Source organism: Triturus cristatus, chromosome 3_1 (genome assembly GCF_964204655.1).
Source record: "Triturus cristatus chromosome 3_1, aTriCri1.1, whole genome shotgun sequence".
In the NCBI taxonomy this organism is placed as follows: Eukaryota; Metazoa; Chordata; class Amphibia; order Caudata; family Salamandridae; genus Triturus; species Triturus cristatus.
In genome coordinates this window covers 934593711-934621028 of record NC_140583.1, presented here as the reverse complement: position 1 = coordinate 934621028, position 27318 = coordinate 934593711, and the positions used below count along the sequence as shown (strand labels likewise).

General features: G+C 38.9%; 1 protein-coding gene across 1 annotated transcript in view; it reads right to left on the bottom strand.

Moving 5' to 3' along the window:
• The window catches only part of LOC146861294 (uncharacterized), a 67114-nt gene extending 41902 nt beyond the window's left edge, over window positions 1-25212 (bottom strand). Inside the window, exons 1-3 of the mRNA XM_085646222.1 lie at window positions 25103-25212; window positions 18481-20723; window positions 9783-9808 (exon numbers count right to left, since the gene is read on the bottom strand). Of these exons, the coding sequence (XP_085502348.1) occupies window positions 9783-9808; window positions 18481-20680 (2226 nt within the window). The 5' untranslated portion in view covers window positions 20681-20723; window positions 25103-25212. The remainder of the gene's footprint in view (window positions 1-9782; window positions 9809-18480; window positions 20724-25102) is intronic.
• Window positions 25213-27318: the final 2106 nt, after the last annotated feature.

Here is a 27318-nt window from a genome sequence, read left to right as displayed (position 1 = left end):
AACTAAAAAAAAAATCCTTTATTTTATTTAAATATATTACTACATTTGTTTTCACATTAGTCACAAAACGAAATTTCTTTGCCAATTTGAAAGCACACTTACTGCTCTTTTTTTTTGGCAAGTGATAAACACTTTTACAGACTGACACATTATGAATCCACTTTTCAGATTTTTTACAGAGCACATGTCCAAACTGCTTTTTCAGACCAGCATCATGTGTAACCTGGTTGTCTGCCTACACTCCAGCAAGGGCAACCAGCCTTAGTGATGCTGAATGTATTTGCATTACTGACTGAAACCTCAAACCCCACTCGCTTGTGAATACTGTGCATGATTCCACATGGTAAGCAGCTACCTGTGTGCTAAGAGTCTGCTTCTGCACCAAAAAATGTCTCCCCCTTTCCATCTAATGCAACTGTGAAATCACCAGAGCAATACGCAATAAATCTCTGCCTGTAATTCCTTTTTGCACACAGAGTCATGTTTTCACATTAGTCACAAAACGAAATTTCTTTGCCAATTTGAAAGCACACTTACTGCTCTTTTTTTTGGCAAGTGATAAACACTATTACAGACTGACACCTTATGAATCCACTTTTCAGATTTTTTACAAAGCACATGTCCAAACTGCTTTTTCAGACCAGCATCATGTGTAACCTGGGTGTCTGCCTACACTCCAGCAAGGGCAACCAGCCTTAGTGATGCTGAATGTATTTGCATTACTGACTGAAACCTCAAACCCCACTCGCTTGTGAATACTGTGCATGATTCCACATGGTAAGAAGCTACCTGTGTGCTAAGAGTCTGCATCTGCACCAAAAAATGTCTCCCCCTTTCCATCTAATGCAACTGTGAAATCACCAGAGCAATACGCAATAAATCTATGCCTGTAATTCCTATTTGCACACAGAGTCATGTTTTCACATTAGTCACAAAACAAAATTTCTTTGCCAATTTGAAAGCACACTTACTGCTCTTTTTTTTGGCAAGTGATAAACACTTTTACAGACTGACACATTATGAATCCACTTTTCAGATTTTTTACAGAGCACATGTCCAAACTGCTTTTTCAGACCAGCATCATGTGTAACCTGGTTGTCTGCCTACACTCCAGCAAGGGCAACCAGCCTTAGTGATGCTGAATGTATTTGCATTACTGACTGAAACCTCAAACCCCACTCGCTTGTGAATACTGTGCATGATTCCACATAGTAAGCAGCTACCTGTGTGCTAAGAGTCTGCTTCTGCACCAAAAAATGTCTCCCCCTTTCCATCTAATGCAACTGTGAAATCTCCAGAGCAATACGCAATAAATCTCTGCCTGTAATTCCTATTTGCACACAGAGTCATGTTTTCACATTAGTCACAAAACGAAATTTCTTTGCCAATTTGAAAGCACACTTACTGCTCTTTTTTTTGGCAAGTGATAAACACTTTTACAGACTGACACATTATGAATCCACTTTTCAGATTTTTTACAAAGCACATGTCCAAACTGCTTTTTCAGACCAGCATCATGTGTAACCTGGGTGTCTGCCTACACTCCAGCAAGGGCAACCAGCCTTAGTGATGCTGAATGTATTTGCATTACTGACTGAAACCTCAAACCCCACTCGCTTGTGAATACTGTGCATGATTCCACATGGTAAGCAGCTACCTGTGTGCTAAGAGTCTGCATCTGCACCAAAAAATGTCTCCACCTTTCCATCTAATGCAACTGTGAAATCACCAGAGCAATACGCAATAAATCTATGCCTGTAATTCCTATTTGCACACAGAGTCATGTTTTCACATTAGTCACAAAACGAAATTTCTTTGCCAATTTGAAAGCACACTTACTGCTCTTTTTTTTGGCAAGTGATAAACACTTTTACAGACTGACACATTATGAATCCACTTTTCAGATTTTTTACAAAGCACATGTCCAAACTGCTTTTTCAGACCAGCATCATGTGTAACCTGGGTGTCTGCCTACACTCCAGCAAGGGCAACCAGCCTTAGTGATGCTGAATGTATTTGCATTACTGACTGAAACCTCAAACCCCACTCGCTTGTGAATACTGTGCATGATTCCACATGGTAAGCAGCTACCTGTGTGCTAAGAGTCTGCATCTGCACCAAAAAATGTCTCCTCCTTTCCATCTAATACAACTGTGAAATCACCAGAGAAATACGCAATAAATCTCTGCCTGTAATTCCTTTTTGCACACAGAGTCATGTTTTCACATTAGTCACAAAACGAAATTTCTTTGCCAATTTGAAAGCACACTTACTGCTCTTTTTTTTGGCAAGTGATAAACACTTTTACAGACTGACACATTATGAATCCACTTCTCAGATTTTTTACAAAGCACATGTCCAAACTGCTTTTTCAGACCAGCATCATGTGTAACCTGGGAGTCTGCCTACACTCCAGCAAGGGCAACCAGCCTTAGTGATGCTGAATGTATTTGCATTACTGACTGAAACCTCAAACCCCACTTGCTTGTGAATACTGTGCATGATTCCACATGGTAAGCAGCTACCTGTGTGCTAAGAGTCTGCTTCTGCACCAAAAAATGTCTCCCCCTTTCCATCTAATGCAACTGTGAAATCACCAGAGCAATACGCAATAAATCTCTGCCTGTAATTCCTATTTGCACACAGAGTCATGTTTTCACATTAGTCACAAAACGAAATTTCTTTGCCAATTTGAAAGCACACTTACTGCTCTTGTTTTTGGCAAGTGATAAACACTTTTACAGACTGACACATTATGAATCCACTTTTCAGATTTTTTACAAAGCACATGTCCAAACTGCTTTTTCAGACCAGCATCATGTGTAACCTGGTTGTCTGCCTACACTCCAGCAAGGGCAACCAGCCTTAGTGATGCTGAATGTATTTGCATTACTGACTGAAACCTCAAACCCCACTCGCTTTTGAATACTGTGCATGATTCCACATGGTAAGCAGCTACCTGTGTGCTAAGAGTCTGCTTCTGCACCAAAAAATGTCTCCCCCTTTCCATCTAATGCAACTGTGAAATCACCAGAGCAATACGCAATAAATCTCTGCCTGTAATTCCTTTTTGCACACAGAGTCATGTTTTCACATTAGTCACAAAACGAAATTTCTTTGCCAATTTGAAAGCACACTTACTGCTCTTTTTTTTGGCAAGTGATAAACACTATTACAGACTGACACCTTATGAATCCACTTTTCAGATTTTTTACAAAGCACATGTCCAAACTGCTTTTTCAGACCAGCATCATGTGTAACCTGGGTGTCTGCCTACACTCCAGCAAGGGCAACCAGCCTTAGTGATGCTGAATGTATTTGCATTACTGACTGAAACCTCAAACCCCACTCGCTTGTGAATACTGTGCATGATTCCACATGGTAAGCAGCTACCTGTGTGCTAAGAGTCTGCATCTGCACCAACAAATGTCTCCTCCTTTCCATCTAATACAACTGTGAAATCACCAGAGAAATACGCAATAAATCTCTGCCTGTAATTCCTTTTTGCACACAGAGTCATGTTTTCACATTAGTCACAAAACGAAATTTCTTTGCCAATTTGAAAGCACACTTACTGCTCTTTTTTTTGGCAAGTGATAAACACTTTTTGCAGACTGACACATTATGAATCCACTTTTCAGATTTTTTACAAAGCACATGTCCAAACTGCTTTTTCAGACCAGCATCATGTGTAACCTGGGTGTCTGCCTACACTCCAGCAAGGGCAACCAGCCTTAGTGATGCTGAATGTATTTGCATTACTGACTGAAACCTCAAACCCCACTTGCTTGTGAATACTGTGCATGATTCCACATGGTAAGCAGCTACCTGTGTGCTAAGAGTCTGCTTCTGCACCAAAAAATGTCTCCCCCTTTCCATCTAATGCAACTGTGAAATCACCAGAGCAATACGCAATAAATCTCTGCCTGTAATTCCTATTTGCACACAGAGTCATGTTTTCACATTAGTCACAAAACGAAATGTCTTTGCCAATTTGAAAGCACACTTACTGCTCTTTTTTTTGGCAAGTGATAAACACTTTTACAGACTGACACATTATGAACCCACTTTTCAGATTTTTTACAAAGCACATGTCCAAACTGCTTTTTCAGACCAGCATCATGTGTAACCTGGGTGTCTGCCTACACTCCAGCAAGGGCAACCAGCCTTAGTGATGCTGAATGTATTTGCATTACTGACTGAAACCTCAAACCCCACTCGCTTGTGAATACTGTGCATGATTCCACATGGTAAGCAGCTACCTGTGTGCTAAGAGTCTGCATCTGCACCAAAAAATGTCTCCACCTTTCCATCTAATGCAACTGTGAAATCACCAGAGCAATACGCAATAAATCTATGCCTGTAATTCCTATTTGCACACAGAGTCATGTTTTCACATTAGTCACAAAACGAAATTTCTTTGCCAATTTGAAAGCACACTTACTGCTCTTTTTTGTGGCAAGTGATAAACACTTTTACAGACTGACACATTATGAATCCACTTTTCAGATTTTTTACAAAGCACATGTCCAAACTGCTTTTTCAGACCAGCATCATGTGTAACCTGGGTGTCTGCCTACACTCCAGCAAGGGCAACCAGCCTTAGTGATGCTGAATGTATTTGCATTACTGACTGAAACCTCAAACCCCACTCGCTTGTGAATACTGTGCATGATTCCACATGGTAAGCAGCTACCTGTGTGCTAAGAGTCTGCATCTGCACCAAAAAATGTCTCCCCCTTTCCATCTAATGCAACTGTGAAATCACCAGAGAAATACGCAATAAATCTCTGCCTGTAATTCCTTTTTGCACACAGAGTCATGTTTTCACATTAGTCACAAAACGAAATTTCTTTGCCAATTTGAAAGCACACTTACTGCTCTTTTTTTTGGCAAGTGATAAATACTTTTACAGACTGACACATTATGAATCCACTTTTCAGATTTTTCACAAAGCACATGTCCAAACTGCTTTTTCAGACCAGCATCATGTGTAACCTGGGTGTCTGCCTACACTCCAGCAAAGGCAACCAGCCTTAGTGATGCTGAATGTATTTGCATTACTGACTGAAACCTCAAACCCCACTCGCTTGTGAATACTGTGCATGATTCCACATGGTAAGCAGCTACCTGTGTGCTCAGAGTCTGCTTCTGCACCAAAAAATGTCTCCCCCTTTCCATCTAATGCAACTGTGAAATCACCAGAGCAATACGCAATAAATCTCTGACTGTAATTCCTTTTTGCACACAGAGTCATGTTTTCACATTAGTCACAAAACGAAATTTCTTTGCCAATTTGAAAGCACACTTACTGCTCTTTTTTTTGGCAAGTGATAAACACTTTTACAGACTGACACATTATGAATCCACTTTTCAGATTTTTTACAAAGCACATGTCCAAACTGCTTTTTCAGACCAGCATCATTTGTAACCTGGGTGTCTGCCTACACTCCAGCAAGGGCAACCAGCCTTAGTGATGCTGAATGTATTTGCATTACTGAGTCCAACCTCAAACCCTTAAACTATTCTTTTATTATACCAGTACACCTTAATTTATTGTGAAAACATAGTCCATATTATTTTACATGTTCCTCACATTTAAATTTCTCCCAAAACAGAAAATAATAAACACAACTTCAACAAAAAGAATTGCATTTCTATTATTCATTTCTTAATTTACCATATACATCCCCTCTCAGACTCTAAACTCACCTTTAAAATTAGTTAGTTGTGAAAGAAATGTGGCACTCAAACAGCAGATTATCAGAGCCAGGATCTCTGTTCTCTACACCTCTCTCCTCTCAGCAGAACCAGATAATGGCAAACTTTCCCTCTCTTTTTCCACACATATACATGTTAGTTTCAAATCTCAGTGCTTGCCCCTTTTTTTCAAATGTAATCACACATTTCTATTGGTTGAAAACCCAACCCTTTTCCAAAAGTACCCTTCCCCCAACTTGACTTCTGCCTAGTACCCTTCCCCCAACTTGACTTCTGCCTGCTACCATAGCAACAGCTCATGGAACACTGCTGTGTGGAGTCAGGTCAGAAGTTCGCCAAACAATGTTTCAATTCCAAAGAGCAAGAGTGCTTGAATTTTCAAACCTAACAGCAAATCCATAGTACTGTTCTTTGGTAACACATTTTTCTGTACCAATACAAAACATGCTTCTATTAATTTACACATACAGCCTAGTTTTTATTCTAGAATGGTATGAAACAGCCAATCAGTTCTTTTTTTTTTGAAAAAAATATGTATGCCTCCATTTCCAAACTGTCTTTCTTTTCATATTGCCATTCTACTGAAAGACACCTCCTGAGTGCATCCAGTTCTCCTTTGAAGATGTTCACAGTGTGGATTGTAGGGCACAGCTATGTCTTCTGGAGTGAAAAGTATGCAGAGAAAACAGATATGGTGAGAGACCTTGCTTTGCCAAATGTAGACATTAAATGGATTGGTCAGAGAGGGTTAAAGAGGCACCAATTGATGCCATTGGTGAAATCCTTCATGCACATCCAACACCCTGACCTCATAATAGTGCACTGTGGTGGCAATGACCTAGGCACTTTGACTGGGGTAGGTCTGGAAATGCTTATGAAGGACACCTTTGCACAACTGTTTTCACTTTTCCCTAAAACTGCCTTTGTGTTTTCTAACATATGCCAAAGGCAAAAATGGAACTGGTCCAATAATTTCTGTCCGCAGATTGACAAAGCAAGGAAGCACGTCAACAAATCTGTTTCTGCTTTCCTCCGTGACTATGGTATGGGTTCCATTTACCACAACAACTTGCGTTATGACATGCAAGACATTTATAGAGGAGATGGTGTACACTTCAATGATGAAGGGAACAGAGTCTTCCTCTTGAACCTTAGACTCTGCATCGGTACTTACTTGTAGGTACCACTAAAAAATCACTTAATAAACACAACGGCTCTTTTTAGAGCCCCCTAATATCTAAACACTTAAATCTGATTTTCATTTCTTTTTTTCTTTTTTTTTTCTACCGTACGCTTACCGTACGCGTACCCCGTGATGTTTTTTAAAATCAATAAATGTTTTCTTTGTACTTTTCTGTCCTTCTTTGACCCCCTTACAAATGTTAGGGGGTCTGTAACTCTCCTCCTTGCCCCCTTTTCTTGTTATCACTCTTTTTTTTCTGAGTGAAACACACGAAATGGCGGCCGCCGCTTCCTGGTTTCGACCGATTCGAATGTTTACTAAGATCTAAGAGCCAATCAGAATCGCGCTCGCGCACGCCACCGTACGCGTACGGTAAGCGTACCGTAAGCGCACCGTAAGCTGGCTCAGATATATATATTGATTTAAAGGCTATTTTCTCAGAATCTACTGAACAGATTTACACCAAACCTACAAAAGGCACTTCCTTGACCTGAGGACTACCTCTCTGCCAAATTTCAAGTAATTCTGTTCAGCCGTTCGGGCTGTAGCTGTGTCTAAAGGTCCTATGGAAAAATGCATGGGAAAAACGTGTTTTGGGACCCCCCTTTTATCTCAGCCCCCGCTTGACGAATCCCCCTGAGACTTTGAGGGAAGGAGCGGAGCGTAGCGCCCCACCTATTTTGAAAAATTCGCGAGGATTCGTCGACCGGCGCCAAAGTTATTCAAAATAGAATGTTGCGGATTTCCTATGGAAACGTGGTCCTAACTATAACTACCTACTGGCGACCGCCAGTAGGTAATATATATATATATATATATATCTCCAAATGAAAGTTGCTCGAACAGTGAAGCGCCTCACACGATGCCTTGTTTCAACCTTTATTTGATCGGAAGGCAGCAGGAAATCACAGCTCACTACTTCCTGCACAGTCTTTTCAAAGCCTCATGCCAAACGCGTTTCCAGAGCAATTCTCCCTTCATCAATGGCAGGCTAATGGAGGAAAGAAACAGCTGCTGTTACTTTTCGTGCAGTTTTTGAAGTTCGTAATCCCGCCCCAATGGGCGTGTGCATAGCGTGCATTCTGGTAAATGTGGTCTTCAGGTAAGTTAAATCCTTCTGTGGTAGCAGCTGTAACTTGCACCTTCCAAAATACTAACTCCATCAGGTTGCTGGATAATAGTAGTGCTGCATTTCTTGCTCTTTTCATGCCATCCGATTAGGCAACATCGCTCTTGATGGTACTCCCAGCATGAGAATAACCAGACCTGCACTGTCAGCAGGGGAGCAGCTTCGTGGCCAGAGCAGGCCACTAAATATCCAAATGAAAGTTGCTCGAACAGTGAAGCGCCTCATACAATGTCTTGTTTCAACCTTTATTTGATCGGAAGGCAGCAGGAAATCAAAGCGCACTACTCCCTGCACAGTCTTTTCAAAGCCTCATGCCAAACGCGTTTCCGGAGCAATTCTCCTTTCATCAATGGCAGGCTAATGGAGGAAAGAAACAGCTGCTGTTACTTTTCGTGCAGTTTTTGAAGTTCGTAATCCCGCCCCAATGGGCGTGTGCATAACGTGCATTCTGGTAAATGTGGTCTTCAGGTAAGTAAAATCCTTCTGTGGTAGCAGCTGTAACTCGCACCTTCCAAAATAAACTGCACGAAAAGTTACAGCCCGCAGTGAGCACATTAAAATGCCACACATTTGTTTCATCTGTTTCCCTGCCCACTTCAGTGCATACAGGGAAACAGATGAAAAGCATGCTTCAAGTAGTTGGGAGCATTCACATGTTTCAACCCACTGGGAGCAGACTTAGAGCCTGATTATGGCTTTGGTGGTGTTTGAGCACTGGCCACCCACCAGATTGTGAGTTTTCTTGTTGTCGAGCAGGTGGTGCTTTGGCAGGGTGGTGCTGCGGGGCCCCTCTCCCAACTTGAAAGTAGCCCCAGGGAGGTAGTGGTCCCCAGGGCTATGTGGGGGGGCTAGAGCCCACACACTTTATTTTTAAATACAGCCCTGGGGAGGTGGCGATCACTGGGGTTGTGTGGGGGGCTGGAGCCCCCCATGCATTATTGTAAGCATAGCCCTGGGGAGTTGCTGGTCCCTGGGGCTGTGGGGGAGGCCACGTGCCCCCCACATTTCACATAATTTGCCCTGGGGAGGTGGCAGTCCCCGGGGCTGCATGGGGGTGCTGGACCCCCCACGATTTTTTTTTACATACAGCCCCAGGGAAGTGGTGGTCCACGGGGCTGTGGGAGAGTCTGAGGCCCCCCACATTTACAAAAATTAGCTAAGGAAGGTGGCAGTCTCCAGGGCTGCTCGGGTCCCCGTGGGCCTAAAGGGAAGGAAGTACAGGAGCCTGGGTCTTGTTTTTAAAAGAATTTTCTGACTGATTTGTGGATCCATAGCAAATCCAGCTGAAAGTGTTTTTAAAAAAAATGCTTTCTTTGGTCGTAAGGGTCCCTTTTGGACCCGTGAATAGGCCTAGGGGTCAGGGTGTTTTTACCCTGCCCCCTTGTCTTGTTTTTTTAACCTTTTTGCTTGTGACTCAGTTCATCCGAGTCAGAAGATGGCTGCCAACACTTCCTGGTTTGAAGTGTTGGCAGCCAATCAGATCTCGGCCACGAGATCGGGAGGATTTGCGGATCCACCGCGGCCACAGTTGTATATCTGAGAAATCTTTCAATTTCTCAGGAACTACTGAAGGCATTTACACCATTTAACAAAAAGAGTGCTTTCTGAAGCAAGCGCTACCTTTTTGCCAAATTTGGTGTAATTCTGTTCAGCAGTTCGGACTTAAGTAGTAGACTTATTTGTCAAAATTGTACCAGAGTACCACTAAAGCTACTACTTAAGTATTTGAACAAACAATTGTAACTTTACTCGTTGTCCATCTTCAGTGTTGATACCTGTGGGGTTTAAAAACAGATCAACTGACCACATCACATGATGCGTATGATTTGAGCCTAGAGGAGGCTGAAACACGTTATGCTGAACCTTCCATTTAATGAATAAAAGGATTTAAAACTACTACACTGGCTGTTGGGCTCTATTTGCCCCTGGGAGAAGTGACTATTTCTTTTGGAATGTATGATACAGACTACACCCATGTAAAGAGCCCCGGTCAACCAGGTAGGGCATCCTCACAGCATCGCATGCATTTTGGATATATATATTGCTGCCATGTAACCTGATGGAATTAAACAAACTTCAAGCACTTACTCTGTGGTCCATGCTCCATTTTGTGAACAAAAGAATTGCCACCGGGAGGGGGGTGGAGTGCTCTGGATATATATATATATATATATATATATATATATATATATATATATATATATATTCACTGAAAAAACCATAGGTTTCACACACGTTATAGTTAGGAATTAGCATTTAAAAAACCTTAGAAATTCAGTGAAAAAACCATAGGTTTCACACATGTTATAGTTAGCTGGACATTTTACTCGTAAAAAACCAATGAAATTGCCCCGTTATAGTTAGTTCAGCTAACTATAACTCGCGCGCCCGCAATGCACTGCTGATGACGTCACATATTACATCACTCATGACATGGTCAGTGACATCACTCATGACATCACTGATGACATCTCAAATGACATCACTGATGACATCACTGATGACATCATCCTTGTGATAGAGTGGCAGACCTCCTCTCACCTTAATATAAGCTTTGATACACACATTCAAAAATAGAGACTAAAAATTTCAAAACAATGGACATACCAATACCAGTTACAACAACCTCTTCAGTAATTCTAAGATCCACATACACATCCACTCATTCACCAACAGTCCTATACAGTCACTCATACATGTACTCACTCATCATATGTACTCATACATCTATACATCCTGTTACACAATGCCACTCATCCATAGAGTTACTCACACACATAGTCACTCATGCTAATAAAGAATCAAACATACATTTACTTGCATATACAGTTATACACACACCACCACACTTACTTCTACGGAAACTTACACATACTTAGTCTTTTAAACAATCACTTATAGAAACACATACTTATTCATACAGGAACTCTTTCAATCTCTCACTTTCACATATACTCACATATATACACCAATAGTCACATATACTAGTTTAAAACGTATGTAGTTACTCCTGAAGACACTATTGAGACAGTCATTCACTCACTAACACACCCATACACACACTCATCCACCCATACAGTCCTGCACACATGCTGTGTTCAACACATACAAACAGTGAGTCACTCATTCATGCACCGATGCACTACGTAATACCCCCCACCGAACCATGCAGACACTCAGACTGATACTCAAAAAAACAACTAATAACCTAAATAGGCACCCATGTAGCTACTCACCAACCCATGCAGCCACTTATACACAAAGTGAGAGACTGATACAGATATTTACATATTTAAACATTATTCACTAAGCCATGTATTCACTATGATACACTTAATCAGTCAGTTACACAATCAATTTTTCAAAAACAAATCATCCATTTAGACACTTATATACCCATTTATTCTTCCATCGACCATGAGATATACATATATAAAACATATTTAATTTTCAGAATAACACACATTCACTAGATGATGTCATCAGTGATGTCATCAGTGATGTCATTTGAGATGTCATCAGTGATGTCATGAGTGATGTCACTGACCATGTCATGAGTGATGTAATATGTGACGTCATCAGCAGTGCATTGCGGGCGCGCGAGTTATAGTTAGCTGAACTAACTATAACGGGGCAATTTCATTGGTTTTTTACGAGTAAAATGTCCAGCTAACTATAACATGTGTGAAACCTATGGTTTTTTCACTGAATTTCTAAGGTTTTTTAAATGCTAATTCCTAACTATAACGTGTGTGAAACCTATGGTTTTTTCAGTGAATTTCTAAGGTTTTTTAAATGCTAATTCCTAACTATAACGTGTGTGAAACCCATGGTTTTTTCATTGAATTTGCAAGGTTTTTTAAATGCTAATTCCTAACTATAACGTGTGTGAAACCCATGGTTTTTTCAGTGAATTTGCAAGGTTTTTTAAATGCTATTTTTTTTTTATATTCTTCATTTTTTTCAAACATATTTTTATTTTAATTTTCTTATCTTTTATAAAGACTATGCTTTAATTTTTAAAATCCTTAAATATTTTTTTTATATATATTTTTTAAAATAAACATGTAAAATTTATTTCCAGATTTTTTTTTTTTTTTTTTATAGTACGCGTACCGTAAGCTCACGGTAAGCGTACGGTTTACGCAACGTCCGTAATCTATCTACGCTGCTTGCGTATAGTTACGCACTTTGCGTAGCCGCGCGTACTGCGCGTGGGACGCGTGCGCGCTTACGCAACACGCGCACGTTACGCGGAAGTGCCGGGAAATGACTGTTATGCGCATGTGCGCAAGCGCGTGTCTTTTTTACGCGCACGCGTACTTTTTGCCGTAAGCGCACCGTAAGCGTACCGTAAGCGTACGGTAGGTCATGTGATCTTGAAACACAACTTTTGATTGGTTGAAACTACTTTCAGTTCTAGAACTCTCCTACACCACACCCATTCCCCTCATTTCTGCTTGTGATCCCTTGGGAGAAGGAGCTGGTTTGTCTTTGGGATACGATGGCAGAACAGCAGAGCTCTTCTGAGAGTGAGGCTAGCACCAGCAGCACTGTCTTGAGGCAGAGAGCGAGGAAAGTAAAACCTTCTTATGTTTGGGATTATTTTACTTTTCCAGAAGGCCAGCAAAAGGTGAATGCACCCTTAGTTACTTGCAAGCTGTGTCAGCGTGTACTTTCTAGAGGTAATCCTGACAGGAAGTATTCCTTTGGGAATCACACCATGATGAGGCACCTCAAGGATGTACACAAAAGGACACATGCTCAACTTTTTGGAGGTAACTCTTCAGAAAGACGAGCCAGTACATCCACAGCAGCTCAGCCTGGACCATCACCTGCAGAGCTTACTCCTTCTTCTGCAGCTCAGGTGAGCCCTTCATCTGTGGGGGGAGAATCTCCTTTTGCTGGCCCTCTGGAAATGAACCCTCGATTTCGGAAGGTTGATATTCATTGCACATTTTGTAAAGCTCTAATTTGTTATAGGGAGACCAGTGTTTCCCTAGTGAATAACAAAATAGATCAGCACATTTGTAGCTTTGAATGATTTTCCCATGGTTCCTTTCCTCTGTCCCTGCATGAACACAACGGTTCTTTTAAGAGCCAACCTTATCTTTCATCTTTTTTTTACATTTTTTTTAAAAAACTTTTTTTTTTTACCGTACGCGTACGGTAAGCGTACCTTTTTTTTTATTTTTTAAAAAAAACACTAAAAATCATTTTTCACATTACAAGGTCCTTGAAAGACTACAATTATTACTATTGACTTACCATACTCACTGAAAAAAATATTTATTCATTTGTTTTTTTAAAAAATAGTTTTTAAAATGGTTGTAGTTTACGAAAATTTTCTATATCGATCTGAAAAAAAAGAAAAAAGTATTAATATTTTTAAAACATTTTATAATACAGTACACATATTTACATTTTTTCCCAAAAAATATTTTTGCCTTATTTTTGCTGTTTTCAGAATATATTGCATTTCACTATAAATTGTGAAAGCAATTGCATTCATCATTTTACAGCGGGCAAAAAAAAATAACAATCTCAAAGATTGTATTAAAAAAGCCCAGAATCTCTTCTCACTTAAACTTATCATTACAGAAATGCATATTATTCTTAAAAAATGTCATCTAAAAACAATACTTTTTTCTTTAAAATACCGTCTGATATTTTTGTTTCAGAAGTACATTCACAATAATATATCTCAAATAACTCCAAAATACATCTGATTTTATTTCCTTTAGGCCAAATAGTATTTTTTATTCTTTCCCTGGAATAAATTTCCAAGGGAAAACCATTAAAATTCTAAAGTTTAATCTGTCCAGATCTCACCGATTCTCTGTAACATTTTGGTTCACGAAAATTTTTCGAATAATTTATTTAGTCCACAATAGAATTGCTTACTTTTCCACATGGCCAAATAGTAATTTTTGAAATTATTTTTGAAAAAATTTCCAGTGGCAGTCCAATAACATTCCAAAATTTAAAATGTGCAGAAGTTACCGATAATCTCTAAATTATTGGTTTTTCAAAATTGCATTAAAAATTTAAAAAGTCCACATTACAATTGGTTATCTTTCCTTTAGGCCAAATGATAATTTTAAAAATCTTTTTTCTACAAAATTGCAATGGTAATCCTGTAAAATGGTAAAATTATTTTGTGCAGATCTTGCCAAGTCTCTCTAAAATTTAGGTTTCAGGAAGATTAGATAGGAATTTGCTAAATCAAAAGGCAAACGTTGTTTGAAAATCAATTGGGAATCATTACACAGTGTCCATCCTTTTTCACATTTTAGATAAACTGTGTAATGTCCAGAAGTAACAGTAGGTCCATCATGGAAAATTATTGCAACAGTTACAAAAGTTTTTCCTGAAATTGATAATTGCTGTCCTGTAAACTTCTTTATTAAAGTATCCAATTTTGATCCATCAGCTCTACATCGTTGCATCATTAAAATTACATACTGTCCGTATTCCCTTAAAATTAATGTTGATAACATGTCAGAATTACACTCACCACATTTCATGCTATGATTAGCATCTTTAACTAAGTTTGCAAAAGTGACTGTTTTACTCTCTGGCAATGTCAAATAAATAAACCTTTCATTATCAACAATAGAACCACTTATATTATAACAATTATCACAACTATGTTCCCATTTATAAGAGAGACCAAAAAAAATGTCAATGGGAACTCCTTCTTCTTCCACTACCTGAAGAAAATACATCAAAAATTCGTGAGCATCTTGCTGTTCATTTTGAGAAAACTGTGTTCGTCCTGAACATACATCTAAAAGTTTTCTAATATCAGTAGCACTTTCTATTTGAGTTTTATCTTTACTCAGCTTTTGAAAAAGGAGACTGAGCTCTGAACAGAATCTTTTTCCCTGATTTATTATTATCTGCTCTTGCAAACTTTCCAGATAAAAAGCAACATTCAGCACTACATTTGCGTAGCAGTTGACACCAGAGCTATTTTCAAAATGACATCCTACAACCTGTTCTTCATTTTCCTTATTCTTTTTGCTTGCAATTACATCACTCCTCTTTTTTTTCCTCTTCTCTACATCTTCATTACAGATATTCTCATTTCTCCTTTTACGAGAAACTACACGTTTCTCCAACACAGGATACTGACCTAAATGAGGAGCATAGCTTCTTCTTAATCTATTATACTCCTTTACACAGTTTGTATCAGCACTAACTTTTGAGTCATCGAAGTCTATCATGAATAAACCTGATAATGTTTTGACTCGTGACAAAGCAACATATGCCATACCTTCTTTGAACACACTAGATCCAATGTTCACAAATGCACAATCTACAGTCAATCCTTGAGACTTGTGAATAGTTACAGCATATGCTAGAGAAAACGGAAACTGCTTCCTACGTACATATAAGTCTTTCACAAGCATGAAACGAACTGAACAACGACAAATGTCTTTAACTTCCTCTATCTGATCAAATTTTATTTTTAACCATTCAATTCCATCTTTTTTCTGATAATTAATAAAACCCACAACTCTTCCCATCGCTCCATTTACTAAGCCTTTTTCAACATCCAAATTTCTCCTTAAAAACACTCTACAGTTCATGCAAACATATAGATTTTTTTCTAATCCTGCTGTTTTGGAGATGTTCTTCTCTAGTGAGTCCAATTTATTTTTCAGTTTGCCTGTTACTGTGACAGTAATTCTTCCATCCTCAATTTTGTCCACTGCTTCCAATTTCATGATCTCTTCCTTTTCCAATTTCAAAAGCTCCTCATTGAATATTGAGCATTCACGTAGAGTTGGCATTAAGCAGATGACACTTTTGTTTTCTGCAATGTTCTTGTATATCTTCTCTGCAACTATTTCTTCCTTTGGAAATAAATTATGTAGCAGCCGAGTCTGTAATGCTTTTTTGCCAGCTTCTGTGAGTAGTCCAATCCTGATATCTTTCAGAATACTTCCATATTCTTCATCGTTTGCTTGCCTCATATTAGTTGTAAGTTCCTTGTACTCAAAGAAGGACCAAATATTTGTATTACCGATGCTTCCCAATGACTTCTTCGTGTCTTCATGTGTCACAGTATTAAACACTGGTTGTCCTTTAACCGGAGTAAGTTGCAAAAGATCCCCAAAAACGATGACGTGTTTTCCACCAAATAACACGTCATAGTCTGTCTTCAAAATTTGCTGCATTCTTAAATGCACAAAGGCAAGCATTAAGTTTGATACCATGCTCACCTCATCAATAATGAGAACTTGCATCTTCTTCAATACTCTTGAAACTTCCAAGCATGCTTCTCCAGTTAGCTTGTTGAATTGTATTTTGTTCTCATGCTCCACTGGTAACATTAGCAAACGATGTAAGGTGATTCCTTTTATGTTATATGCTGCTAACCCAGTTGGAGCAGTAACCACACAAGACAAAGTAGAATCTGTTTTTTGCTTTAGGTAGCTTCTGATGACTTTAATTAGGAAACTTTTTCCAGTGCCAGCTTGTCCGCTTACATACATCCTGATTGGATGAAATGATGTGCATGAGCACTCTTTTTTTTCATGTAGAAATCCGTGTTCAATTTTGTTTTTGATCTCTTCATAAATTTGTTGCTGCTCTTGATTCAGTTGTCTTTCCAAATTTTCTAAGTCTATAAATTCTTCTTGAGCTTGATTCATAGCCGTTTCCACTTCATTCATGGCTATTGATGCTTCATTTTCAACGATTGGTTGTCCTAGGGGATCTTGACTGTATGTTCCTGAACTTTGGCTGTCCTGAGAACTGTCTCTAGCAATTTCTGCTGCAATTGTAGTTTCCTGTTCAATTTCTTCATTTAACATTTGCAGATAAGTTGAGAATGTACTGCATTGTATGCTGTCTTTGCAAGCATTAAAAGAATCTTCATAGCTCTGGAATTCTCCCAGTAGTTCATCCTCTGAACGCCATGGTTTAAACAACTGTAAAAGAGCCAAGTAGTAAAATTCTTTCTTGTCGGTAGTGTCGCAACTCAGCTTCCGGTGATTTATCAAACTTCCTTTGGTTTGCTTCACCAAACATCCTTCTTCACCAACGACTTTATATTTTCCATTATTGATGTCTTCTGCAGCTTTCCGTGAATAAATGTAGTTCTGCAGCACTTCATAGAGACACATGTTCTCCAGATGATGACTTCTCTTGGGATAATATGTGTCCAACATGTTTGTTTTCAATATATCTGTACTTTCAGGTTCGAACTGTGCCAAATATTCAATTTCTCCAACAGATTTCAGTACCCGATTTCTCATTGCTGCAAGGCCTAAACTTGCCCAAATTATTCTTCTTGACTTCGAGTAGAGACTTGCAGAAGATAATCTATCTGAACATTCGTAGGATCCAATTTCTCGATGCGATAACATCTTCAAACTGAAACTGTACAGCTTCTTACTGACAGTCTTCTCGTGAGAAATCTCTTCCCACATTTCCTTCAATTCTGTTTTTTCTGATTTCGTAATGTAAGACGTTACATATCGAGCAACAGCAATGGAATTGTCAGCAACATACTGTATATCCATGTTAGCGTTCCACATGGATAAAATGACTGGGTTGTAGTCATTTATATTTTTTGATTCTTCTTTTCTTTTAAGGTTGTAGGTATTCTTAGGTGATTTTCTTGTGATAGTATGTCTCACAGCTGACATAAAACTGTTGACTCTTCCATTTGTAAGAACAGGTCTAGGAAATCCAAATCGACATTTAGTGTAGTATTTTTCTTTGCTCTTGTATTTCCGTCGACAGTATTTTCCACACCGATGACTTTGGAAACGTAGAACTTGCTCCTTTAACTTGTACTCTTCTGTGCTTTTAAGTATAGCACATGTTGCATATTCTTCAATGTAAGATAACACTGCTTCATCAGTATCTGTTCCAAACTTTGGGGCATCCTTGATCCACAGCAGCATATGAATATGAGGAGCACCTCTTGCCTGGTACTCTTTTCTCCAAAAGAAATCCACTACTTCTCCAAGGGGTGGATTTTTTTTATTGCAGATGAAGGACATCATAGCCTCAAATCTATGATTGAAATATCTGCAAACATTAACCGGATCCAATGAGCACAGTTCTCCTGCTGTCTTGTATTCGATGTTTTCAATGTTTGAATTGGCCTCTCGTAGAAAATCCAGTAAATCATCCCAAGCGTACTCGGCGCAGCTTAGGGTAAGGAACCATGTTGGTGTTCCTAAATTGCGTAACATGCATTTTAGTTCACCATGGCGTCGGTACCAATATTCATTTGTCCCACGCTGACAAGCCATCAGATTGATCAGTTGTGTTTCCAAATGATCATCTCGGTGCTGCACTTTCTCCATAAAATCCTTAGCAGACACATTTTGTAAATGTACTCCACTTTTTAAAATGTGATTTACTGCATAAGACAGTGCAGACAAGTCGCTTTCAAATAAAAGATGGAACAAATAAGGGATACTTTGTCGAAATCTGGGATCTTCAGCATATAGTCTTGTAGTCCGATACTCAGAAGCTGGAATCTGTTCCGGACGTTCATCGTATCGTCCTCCTTTTCCTTTAGGAAACAGCTGGGGAAAACATCGAGCTTCCAAGCTCTCCTCCCATACACTCACGGGATTTCCTTTTGCTTTCTTCATCTGAAAGAGATCAATATTGTCTCCCATAACTTCTTTCGAATGGAGAGGATGTATGCTAAAATGTTCATAAATTTCTTCTTCCTTTGACTTGTCCACTTTTTCAATTTGTCCACTTGGTGTTTCTGTATCTCCTTGTAAATCTTCTTCTTCTTCTTCTTCTACTATATAAATTGATTCATACCATTTGTTATTTTTTTTCAAATACAAATTTGCTCTTTGTACTTTCCGCACATCTACCAGCTCCTGCCAAATCTTCTTATTCTTTGTAGGTACACCATTAACCAGAATAATTAATGGTTCAGTTTCCAAAGTATCCGCATCAATAGTTTCCATATTTTTTTTCAAATCCAAGGGCAAATACACCACTCTACCTTTTAAACCTCTCACTAAATCTGAAGGAGGTAATTTACCAGTTTTGGGCTCCATACGTACTATGGTCTGGAACGGATGAACACATTGAATGAGTATAGACTCATATGTATTTAATTCAGAAAGTTCAGCAGGAATAGCATCCAATTCTAAATTATTATGTACAGCTCTGGTCGGCATTCTATTTTCCTCTAACTTGTTGTAGCAGTATTTACAAATACGCTGATCTTCACCCAATTCAAAACAATTTTCAAGAAATATATATGTTGCAAAATCCATCCACTTATAATTATCTTCATTTTCACTCTTTCTGTAGAGATCAACATTCCTAGTTTGTTTTCTATAATGAGTTCTGCGGCAACAAATACAAGTAACATTTGGTCTTTCATTAGAGACTATTGCAAATTTTGTTATGTGATCATTAAATGTCTTACTTACACAAGGTTCTACATTCTCTTCCACTTCTGCCTCATTTACTGTGTCCTTCTCTGCACTGTTTTGTTCAGGACCAAAGTAACAAAACTGAATTTCATCAACAACCTTCTCTACATCTGATACCGTTCCTCGGAACAGAGCCCTATTCAATTCATTTAACTTTATTGCTGGACTTTTGGCAAAATACAACCGTCTCACAAACTTTCTCATTTCAGTATGATGAACAGCCAGCATCCTAAAATGATGGAAAACACTATTGCACACTTTTCTAGATAGACAAGCAAGAGAATGACCCTGCAAACCAGTATTCTCTCTCACTCTGCATGGATCCAGACTTTGAAGCACCTTAATCTTTTGTTTTACACTTTTTTTACTATATTCTCTTAGAAACTCTCGAAATCTGTCAATAGATTCCTGACGCACAGTGCAAATACTACTACAATTCCAAGTGTACACTGGGGCTTTAGGACGTCTCCCCATTGCCTCATCTGCCATCACTTGTACCTCATCTCTTGGAACCATTATCTCCTTCTCCATTATGCAACCATTTTTTACTTCGTATGAACGACCTCTGGTGTCAACTGCATGCAGCAAACTATTACTTTGAAAATAGCTCTCTTCATTAAAAAAAGGTTCACTACTTGAGCTATGCATCCACTTTCCTAAAAACACTTTACAAAAATTTGTTCTGTTCACTACTCTTTTGCTTTTGCTTTGTGATTTCAGTACATTAACCATTTTATCTAATGTACGCATCCTATTCAAAATTAATATGAATAGTTTCCTTTTTAATTCTAATGCCTTTGCTGCAATGGCTTCAATTTCTTTTTTTCTCTTATAATATTTAGCCTTTTGCTTATATTTCTTTATATCCTTTATCAAATTGGACATAACTCTTCTCTGAAACATTTTTCTACGTATCTCTTTAAATGCTGTTTTTCTGTTTATGTTAAACTTTTCAATTGCAGAAGGTATATTTGCATTAACTAAATCCTCAATTTTTTGCTGTTCTGTAGGTTTTGTTACATTTTTCCGAGAACAGACATTTTGTACATTTTTGTTTGTTTTCAATATTTTGTTTAGGAATTGTCTTTTTTGCTTACCAGAAGATTTTTTCTTTTTCCCAACATCAGCATCTTCTACTAACTTTGGTCCTCCAGTTGTCCTCAAATATAGTTTTTTTTTTAGCGTTTTTTGAACTCGAGATTTTGTAGGCATCTTAAATTTTGTTCACTGTTCTTCAGCAATACCTGCAAAAAAACTAAAAAAAAAATTCTTTATTGAATTTAAATATATTACTACATTTCTTTTCACAATAGTCACAAAACGAAATTTCTTTGCCAATTTGAATGCACACAAACTCCTCTTTTTTTTTGGGCAAGTGAAAATCTGTATAACAAACTGTCACATTATGAAACCAAGCTGTTTTTTTTTCAGACCACCACCGTGTGTATTCTCTGTGACTGCCTACACTCCAGCAGGGGCAACCAGCCTTAGTGATGCTGAATGTATTTGCATTACAGACTTAAACCTGAAAACCCCACTCGCTTCTAATTACTGTGCATGACTATACATGGCAAGCACATGGGTGTGTGCTAAACCTCTGCTTCTTCCCCCAAAAATTCGCTCCTCTTTTCCATCTACTGCAACTGTGAAATCACCAGAGCAAGACGCAATACATTTCTGCCTATAATTCTTCTATGCACACAGAGTCATGTTTTCACATTAGTGCCAAAACGAAATTTCTTTGCCAATTTGAAAGCACACTTACTGCTCTTTTTTTTTCGGGCCAAGTGAAAATCTCTTTTTACACTTTGAAATCACTTTTACAGACTGACACATTCTGAAACCTTTTTTTTTAAATTTATTTAAATGCACATGTCCAAGCTGTTTTTTTTTCAGACCACCACCGTGTGTATTCTCTGTGACTGCCTACACTCCAGCAGGGGCAACCAGCCTTAGTGATGCTGAATGTATTTGCATTACAGACTTAAACCTGAAAACCCCACTCGCTTCTAATTACTGTGCATGACTATACATGGCAAGCACATGGGTGTGTGCTAAACCTCTGCTTCTTCCCCCAAAAATTCGCTCCTCTTTTCCATCTACTGCAACTGTGAAATCACCAGAGCAAGACGCAATACATTTCTGCCTATAATTCTTCTATGCACACAGAGTCATGTTTTCACATTAGTGCCAAAACGAAATTTCTTTGCCAATTTGAAAGCACACTTACTGCTCTTTTTTTTTCGGGGGCAAGTGTATATCTCTTTTTTCAATTTGAAATCACTTTTACAGACTGACACATTCTGAAACCTTTTTTTTTAATTTATTTAAATGCACATGTCCAAGCAGTTTTTTTTTCAGACCACCACCGTGTGCATTCTCTGTGACTGCCTACACTCCAGCAGGGGCAACCAGCCTTAGTGATGCTGAATGTATTTGCATTACAGACTTAAACCTGAAAACCCCACTCGCTTCTAATTACTGTGCATGACTATACATGGCAAGCACATGGGTGTGTGCTAAACCTCTGCTTCTTCCCCCAAAAATTCGCTCCTCTTTTCCATCTACTGCAACTGTGAAATCACCAGAGCAAGACGCAATACATTTCTGCCTATAATTCTTCTATGCACACAGAGTCATGTTTTCACATTAGTGCCAAAACGAAATTTCTTTGCCAATTTGAAAGCACACTTACTGCTCTTTTTTTTTCGGGGCCAAGTGAAAATCTCTTTTTACACTTTGAAATCACTTTTACAGACTGACACATTCTGAAACCTTTTTTTTTAATTTATTTAAATGCACATGTCCAAGCAGTTTTTTTTTCAGACCACCACCGTGTGCATTCTCTGTGACTGCCTACACTCCAGCAGGGGCAAACAGCCTTAGTGATGCTGAATGTATTTGCATTACAGACTTAAACCTGAAAACCCCACTCGCTTCTAATTACTGTGCATGACTATACATGGCAAGCACATGGGTGTGTGCTAAACCTCTGCTTCTTCCCCCAAAAATTCGCTCCTCTTTTCCATCTACTGCAACTGTGAAATCACCAGAGCAAGACGCAATACATTTCTGCCTATAATTCTTCTATGCACACAGAGTCATGTTTTCACATTAGTCCCAAAACGAAATTTCTTTGCCAATTTGAAAGCACACTTACTGCTCTTTTTTTTTCGGGGGCAAGTGTATATCTCTTTTTTCAATTTGAAATCACTTTTACAGACTGACACATTCTGAAACCTTTTTTTTTAAATTTATTTAAATGCACATGTCCAAGCTGTTTTTTTTTCAGACCACCACCGTGTGTATTCTCTGTGACTGCCTACACTCCAGCAGGGGCAACCAGCCTTAGTGATGCTGAATGTATTTGCATTACAGACTTAAACCTGAAAACCCCACTCGCTTCTAATTACTGTGCATGACTATACATGGCAAGCACATGGGTGTGTGCTAAACCTCTGCTTCTTCCCCCAAAAATTCGCTCCTCTTTTCCATCTACTGCAACTGTGAAATCACCAGAGCAAGACGCAATACATTTCTGCCTATAATTCTTCTATGCACACAGAGTCATGTTTTCACATTAGTGCCAAAACGAAATTTCTTTGCCAATTTGAAAGCACACTTACTGCTCTTTTTTTTTCGGGCCAAGTGAAAATCTCTTTTTACACTTTGAAATCACTTTTACAGACTGACACATTCTGAAACCTTTTTTTTAAATTTATTTAAATGCACATGTCCAAGCTGTTTTTTTTTCAGACCACCACCGTGTGTATTCTCTGTGACTGCCTACACTCCAGCAGGGGCAACCAGCCTTAGTGATGCTGAATGTATTTGCATTACAGACTTAAACCTGAAAACCCCACTCGCTTCTAATTACTGTGCATGACTATACATGGCAAGCACATGGGTGTGTGCTAAACCTCTGCTTCTTCCCCCAAAAATTCGCTCCTCTTTTCCATCTACTGCAACTGTGAAATCACCAGAGCAAGACGCAATACATTTCTGCCTATAATTCTTCTATGCACACAGAGTCATGTTTTCACATTAGTGCCAAAACGAAATTTCTTTGCCAATTTGAAAGCACACTTACTGCTCTTTTTTTTTCGGGCCAAGTGAAAATCTCTTTTTACACTTTGAAATCACTTTTACAGACTGACACATTCTGAAACCTTTTTTTTAAATTTATTTAAATGCACATGTCCAAGCTGTTTTTTTTTCAGACCACCACCGTGTGTATTCTCTGTGACTGCCTACACTCCAGCAGGGGCAACCAGCCTTAGTGATGCTGAATGTATTTGCATTACAGACTTAAACCTGAAAACCCCACTCGCTTCTAATTACTGTGCATGACTATACATGGCAAGCACATGGGTGTGTGCTAAACCTCTGCTTCTTCCCCCAAAAATTCGCTCCACTTTTCCATCTACTGCAACTGTGAAATCACCAGAGCAAGACGCAATACATTTCTGCCTATAATTCTTCTATGCACACAGAGTCATGTTTTCACATTAGTGCCAAAACGAAATTTCTTTGCCAATTTGAAAGCACACTTACTGCTCTTTTTTTTTCGGGCCAAGTGAAAATCTCTTTTTACACTTTGAAATCACTTTTACAGACTGACACATTCTGAAACCTTTTTTTTTAAATTTATTTAAATGCACATGTCCAAGCTGTTTTTTTTTCAGACCACCACCGTGTGTATTCTCTGTGACTGCCTACACTCCAGCAGGGGCAACCAGCCTTAGTGATGCTGAATGTATTTGCATTACAGACTTAAACCTGAAAACCCCACTCGCTTCTAATTACTGTGCATGACTATACATGGCAAGCACATGGGTGTGTGCTAAACCTCTGCTTCTTCCCCCAAAAATTCGCTCCTCTTTTCCATCTACTGCAACTGTGAAATCACCAGAGCAAGACGCAATACATTTCTGCCTATAATTCTTCTATGCACACAGAGTCATGTTTTCACATTAGTGCCAAAACGAAATTTCTTTGCCAATTTGAAAGCACACTTACTGCTCTTTTTTTTTCGGGCCAAGTGAAAATCTCTTTTTACACTTTGAAATCACTTTTACAGACTGACACATTCTGAAACCTTTTTTTTAAAATTTATTTAAATGCACATGTCCAAGCTGTTTTTTTTTCAGACCACCACCGTGTGCATTCTCTGTGACTGCCTACACTCCAGCAGGGGCAACCAGCCTTAGTGATGCTGAATGTATTTGCATTACAGACTTAAACCTGAAAACCCCACTCGCTTCTAATTACTGTGCATGACTATACATGGCAAGCACATGGGTGTGTGCTAAACCTCTGCTTCTTCCCCCAAAAATTCGCTCCTCTTTTCCATCTACTGCAACTGTGAAATCACCAGAGCAAGACGCAATACATTTCTGCCTATAATTCTTCTATGCACACACAGTCATGTTTTCACATTAGTGCCAAAACGAAATTTCTTTGCCAATTTGAAAGCACACTTACTGCTCTTTTTTTTTCGGGCCAAGTGAAAATCTCTTTTACAGACTGACACATTATGAATCCACCATGTGTAACTACAACAAAAACAATTCCCATTTCTATTATTCATTTCTTAAGTTACCACATACATCCCCTCTCAAACTGTAAACTCACCTTTAAAATTAGTTAGTTGTGAAAGAAATGTGTCACTCAAACAGCAGATTATCAGAGCCAGGATCTCTGTTCTGTACACCTCTCTCCTCTCAGCAGAACCAGATAATGGCAAACTTTCCCTCTATTTTTCCACACATATACATGTAAGTTTCAAATCTCAGTGCTTCCCCCTTTTTTTCAAATGTAATGACACATTTCTATTGGTTGAAAACCAACCCTTTTCCAAAAGTACCCTGCCCCCAACTTGACTTCTGCCTAGTACCCTTCCCCCAACTTGACTTCTGCCTGCTACCATAGCAACAGCTCATGGAACACTGCTGTGTGCAGTTAGGTCAGAAGTTCGACACACAATGTTTCAATTCCACAGAGCAAGAGTGCTTGACTTTTCAAACCTAACTGCAAATCCATAGTACTGTTCTTTGGTTACACATTTTTTTGTACCAATACAAAACATGCTTCTATTAATTTTCACATACAGCCTAGTTTTTTTTCTAGAATGGTATGAAACAGCCAATCAGTTCTTTTTGTTTTGTAAAAAATATGTATGCCTCCATTTCCAAACTGTCTTTCTTTTCATATTGCCATTCTACTGAAAGACACCTCCTGAGTGCATCCAGTTCTCCTTTGAAGATGTTCACAGTGTGGATTGTAGGGCACAGCTATGTCTTCTGGAGTGAAAAGTTTGCAGAGAAAACAGATATGGTGAGAGACCTTGCTTTGCCAAATGTAGACATTAAATGGATTGGTCAGAGAGGGTTAAAGTGGCACCAATTGATGCCATTGGTGAAATCCTTCATGCAAATCCAACACCCTGACCTCATAATAGTGCACTGTGGTGGCAATGACCTAGGCACTTTGACTGGGGTAGGTCTGGAAATGCTTATGAAGGACACCTTTGCACAACTGTTTACACTTTTCCCTAAAACTGCCTTTGTGTTTTCCAACATATGCCAAAGGCAAAAATGGAACTGGTCCAATCATTTCTGTCCACAGATTGACAAAGCAAGAAAGCACGTCAACAAATCTGTTTCTGCTTTCCTCCGTGACTATGGTATGGGTGCCATTTACCACAACAACTTGCGTTACGACATGCAAGACATTTATAGAGGAGATGGTGTGCACTTCAATGATGAAGGGAACAGAGTCTTCCTCTTGAACCTTAGACTCTGCATCGGTACTTACTTGTAGGTACCACTAAAAAAATGACTCCATAAACACAACAGCTCTTTTTAGAGCTCCCTAATTTCTAAACTCTTAAATCTGATTTTCATTTATTTATTTTTATTTTTTTTACCGTACGCTTACCGTGAGCTTACCGTACGCGTACCCCGTGATTTTTTTTAAAATCAATAAATGTTTTTTTTGTACTTTTCTGTCCTTCTTTGACCCCCTTACAATTGTTAGGGGGTCTGTAACTCTCCTCATTGCCCCCTTTCCTTGTTTTCACTCTTTTTTTTCAGAGTGAAATACACAAAATGGCGGCCGCCGCTTCCTGGTTTCGGCCGATTCGAATGTTTACTAAGATCTAAGAGCCAATCAGAATCGCGCTCGCGCACGCCACCGTACGCTTACCGTAAGCGTACGGTAAGCGTACCGTAAGCTGGCTCAGATATATATATTGATTTAAAGGCTATTTTCTCAAAATCAACTGAACTGATTTACACCAAACCTACAAAAGGCACTTCCTTGACCTACGGACTACCTCTCTGCCAAATTTCTAGTAATTCTGTTCAGCCGTTCGGGCTGTAGCCCTGTCTAAAGGTCCTATGGAAAAATGCATGGGAAAAACGCGTTTTGGGACCCCCCTTTTATCTCAGCCCCCGCTTGACGGATCCCCCCGAGACTTTCAGGGTAGGAGCGGAGCGTAGCGCCCCACCTATTTTGAGAAATTCGCGAGGATTCGTCGACCGGCGCCAAAGTTATTCAAAATAGAATGTTGAGGTTTTCCTATGGAAACGTGGTCCTAACTATAACTACCTACTGGCGACCGCCAGTAGGTAATATATATATATATATATATATATATATATATATTTATATATATTCATTCACTGAAAAAACCATAGGTTTCACACACGTTATAGTTAGGAGTTAGCATTTAAAAAACCTTGCAAATTCACTTAAAAAACCATAGGTTTCACACATGTTATAGTTAGGTGGACATTTCACTCGTAAAAAACCAATGAAATTCCCCGTTATAGTTAGTTCAGATAACT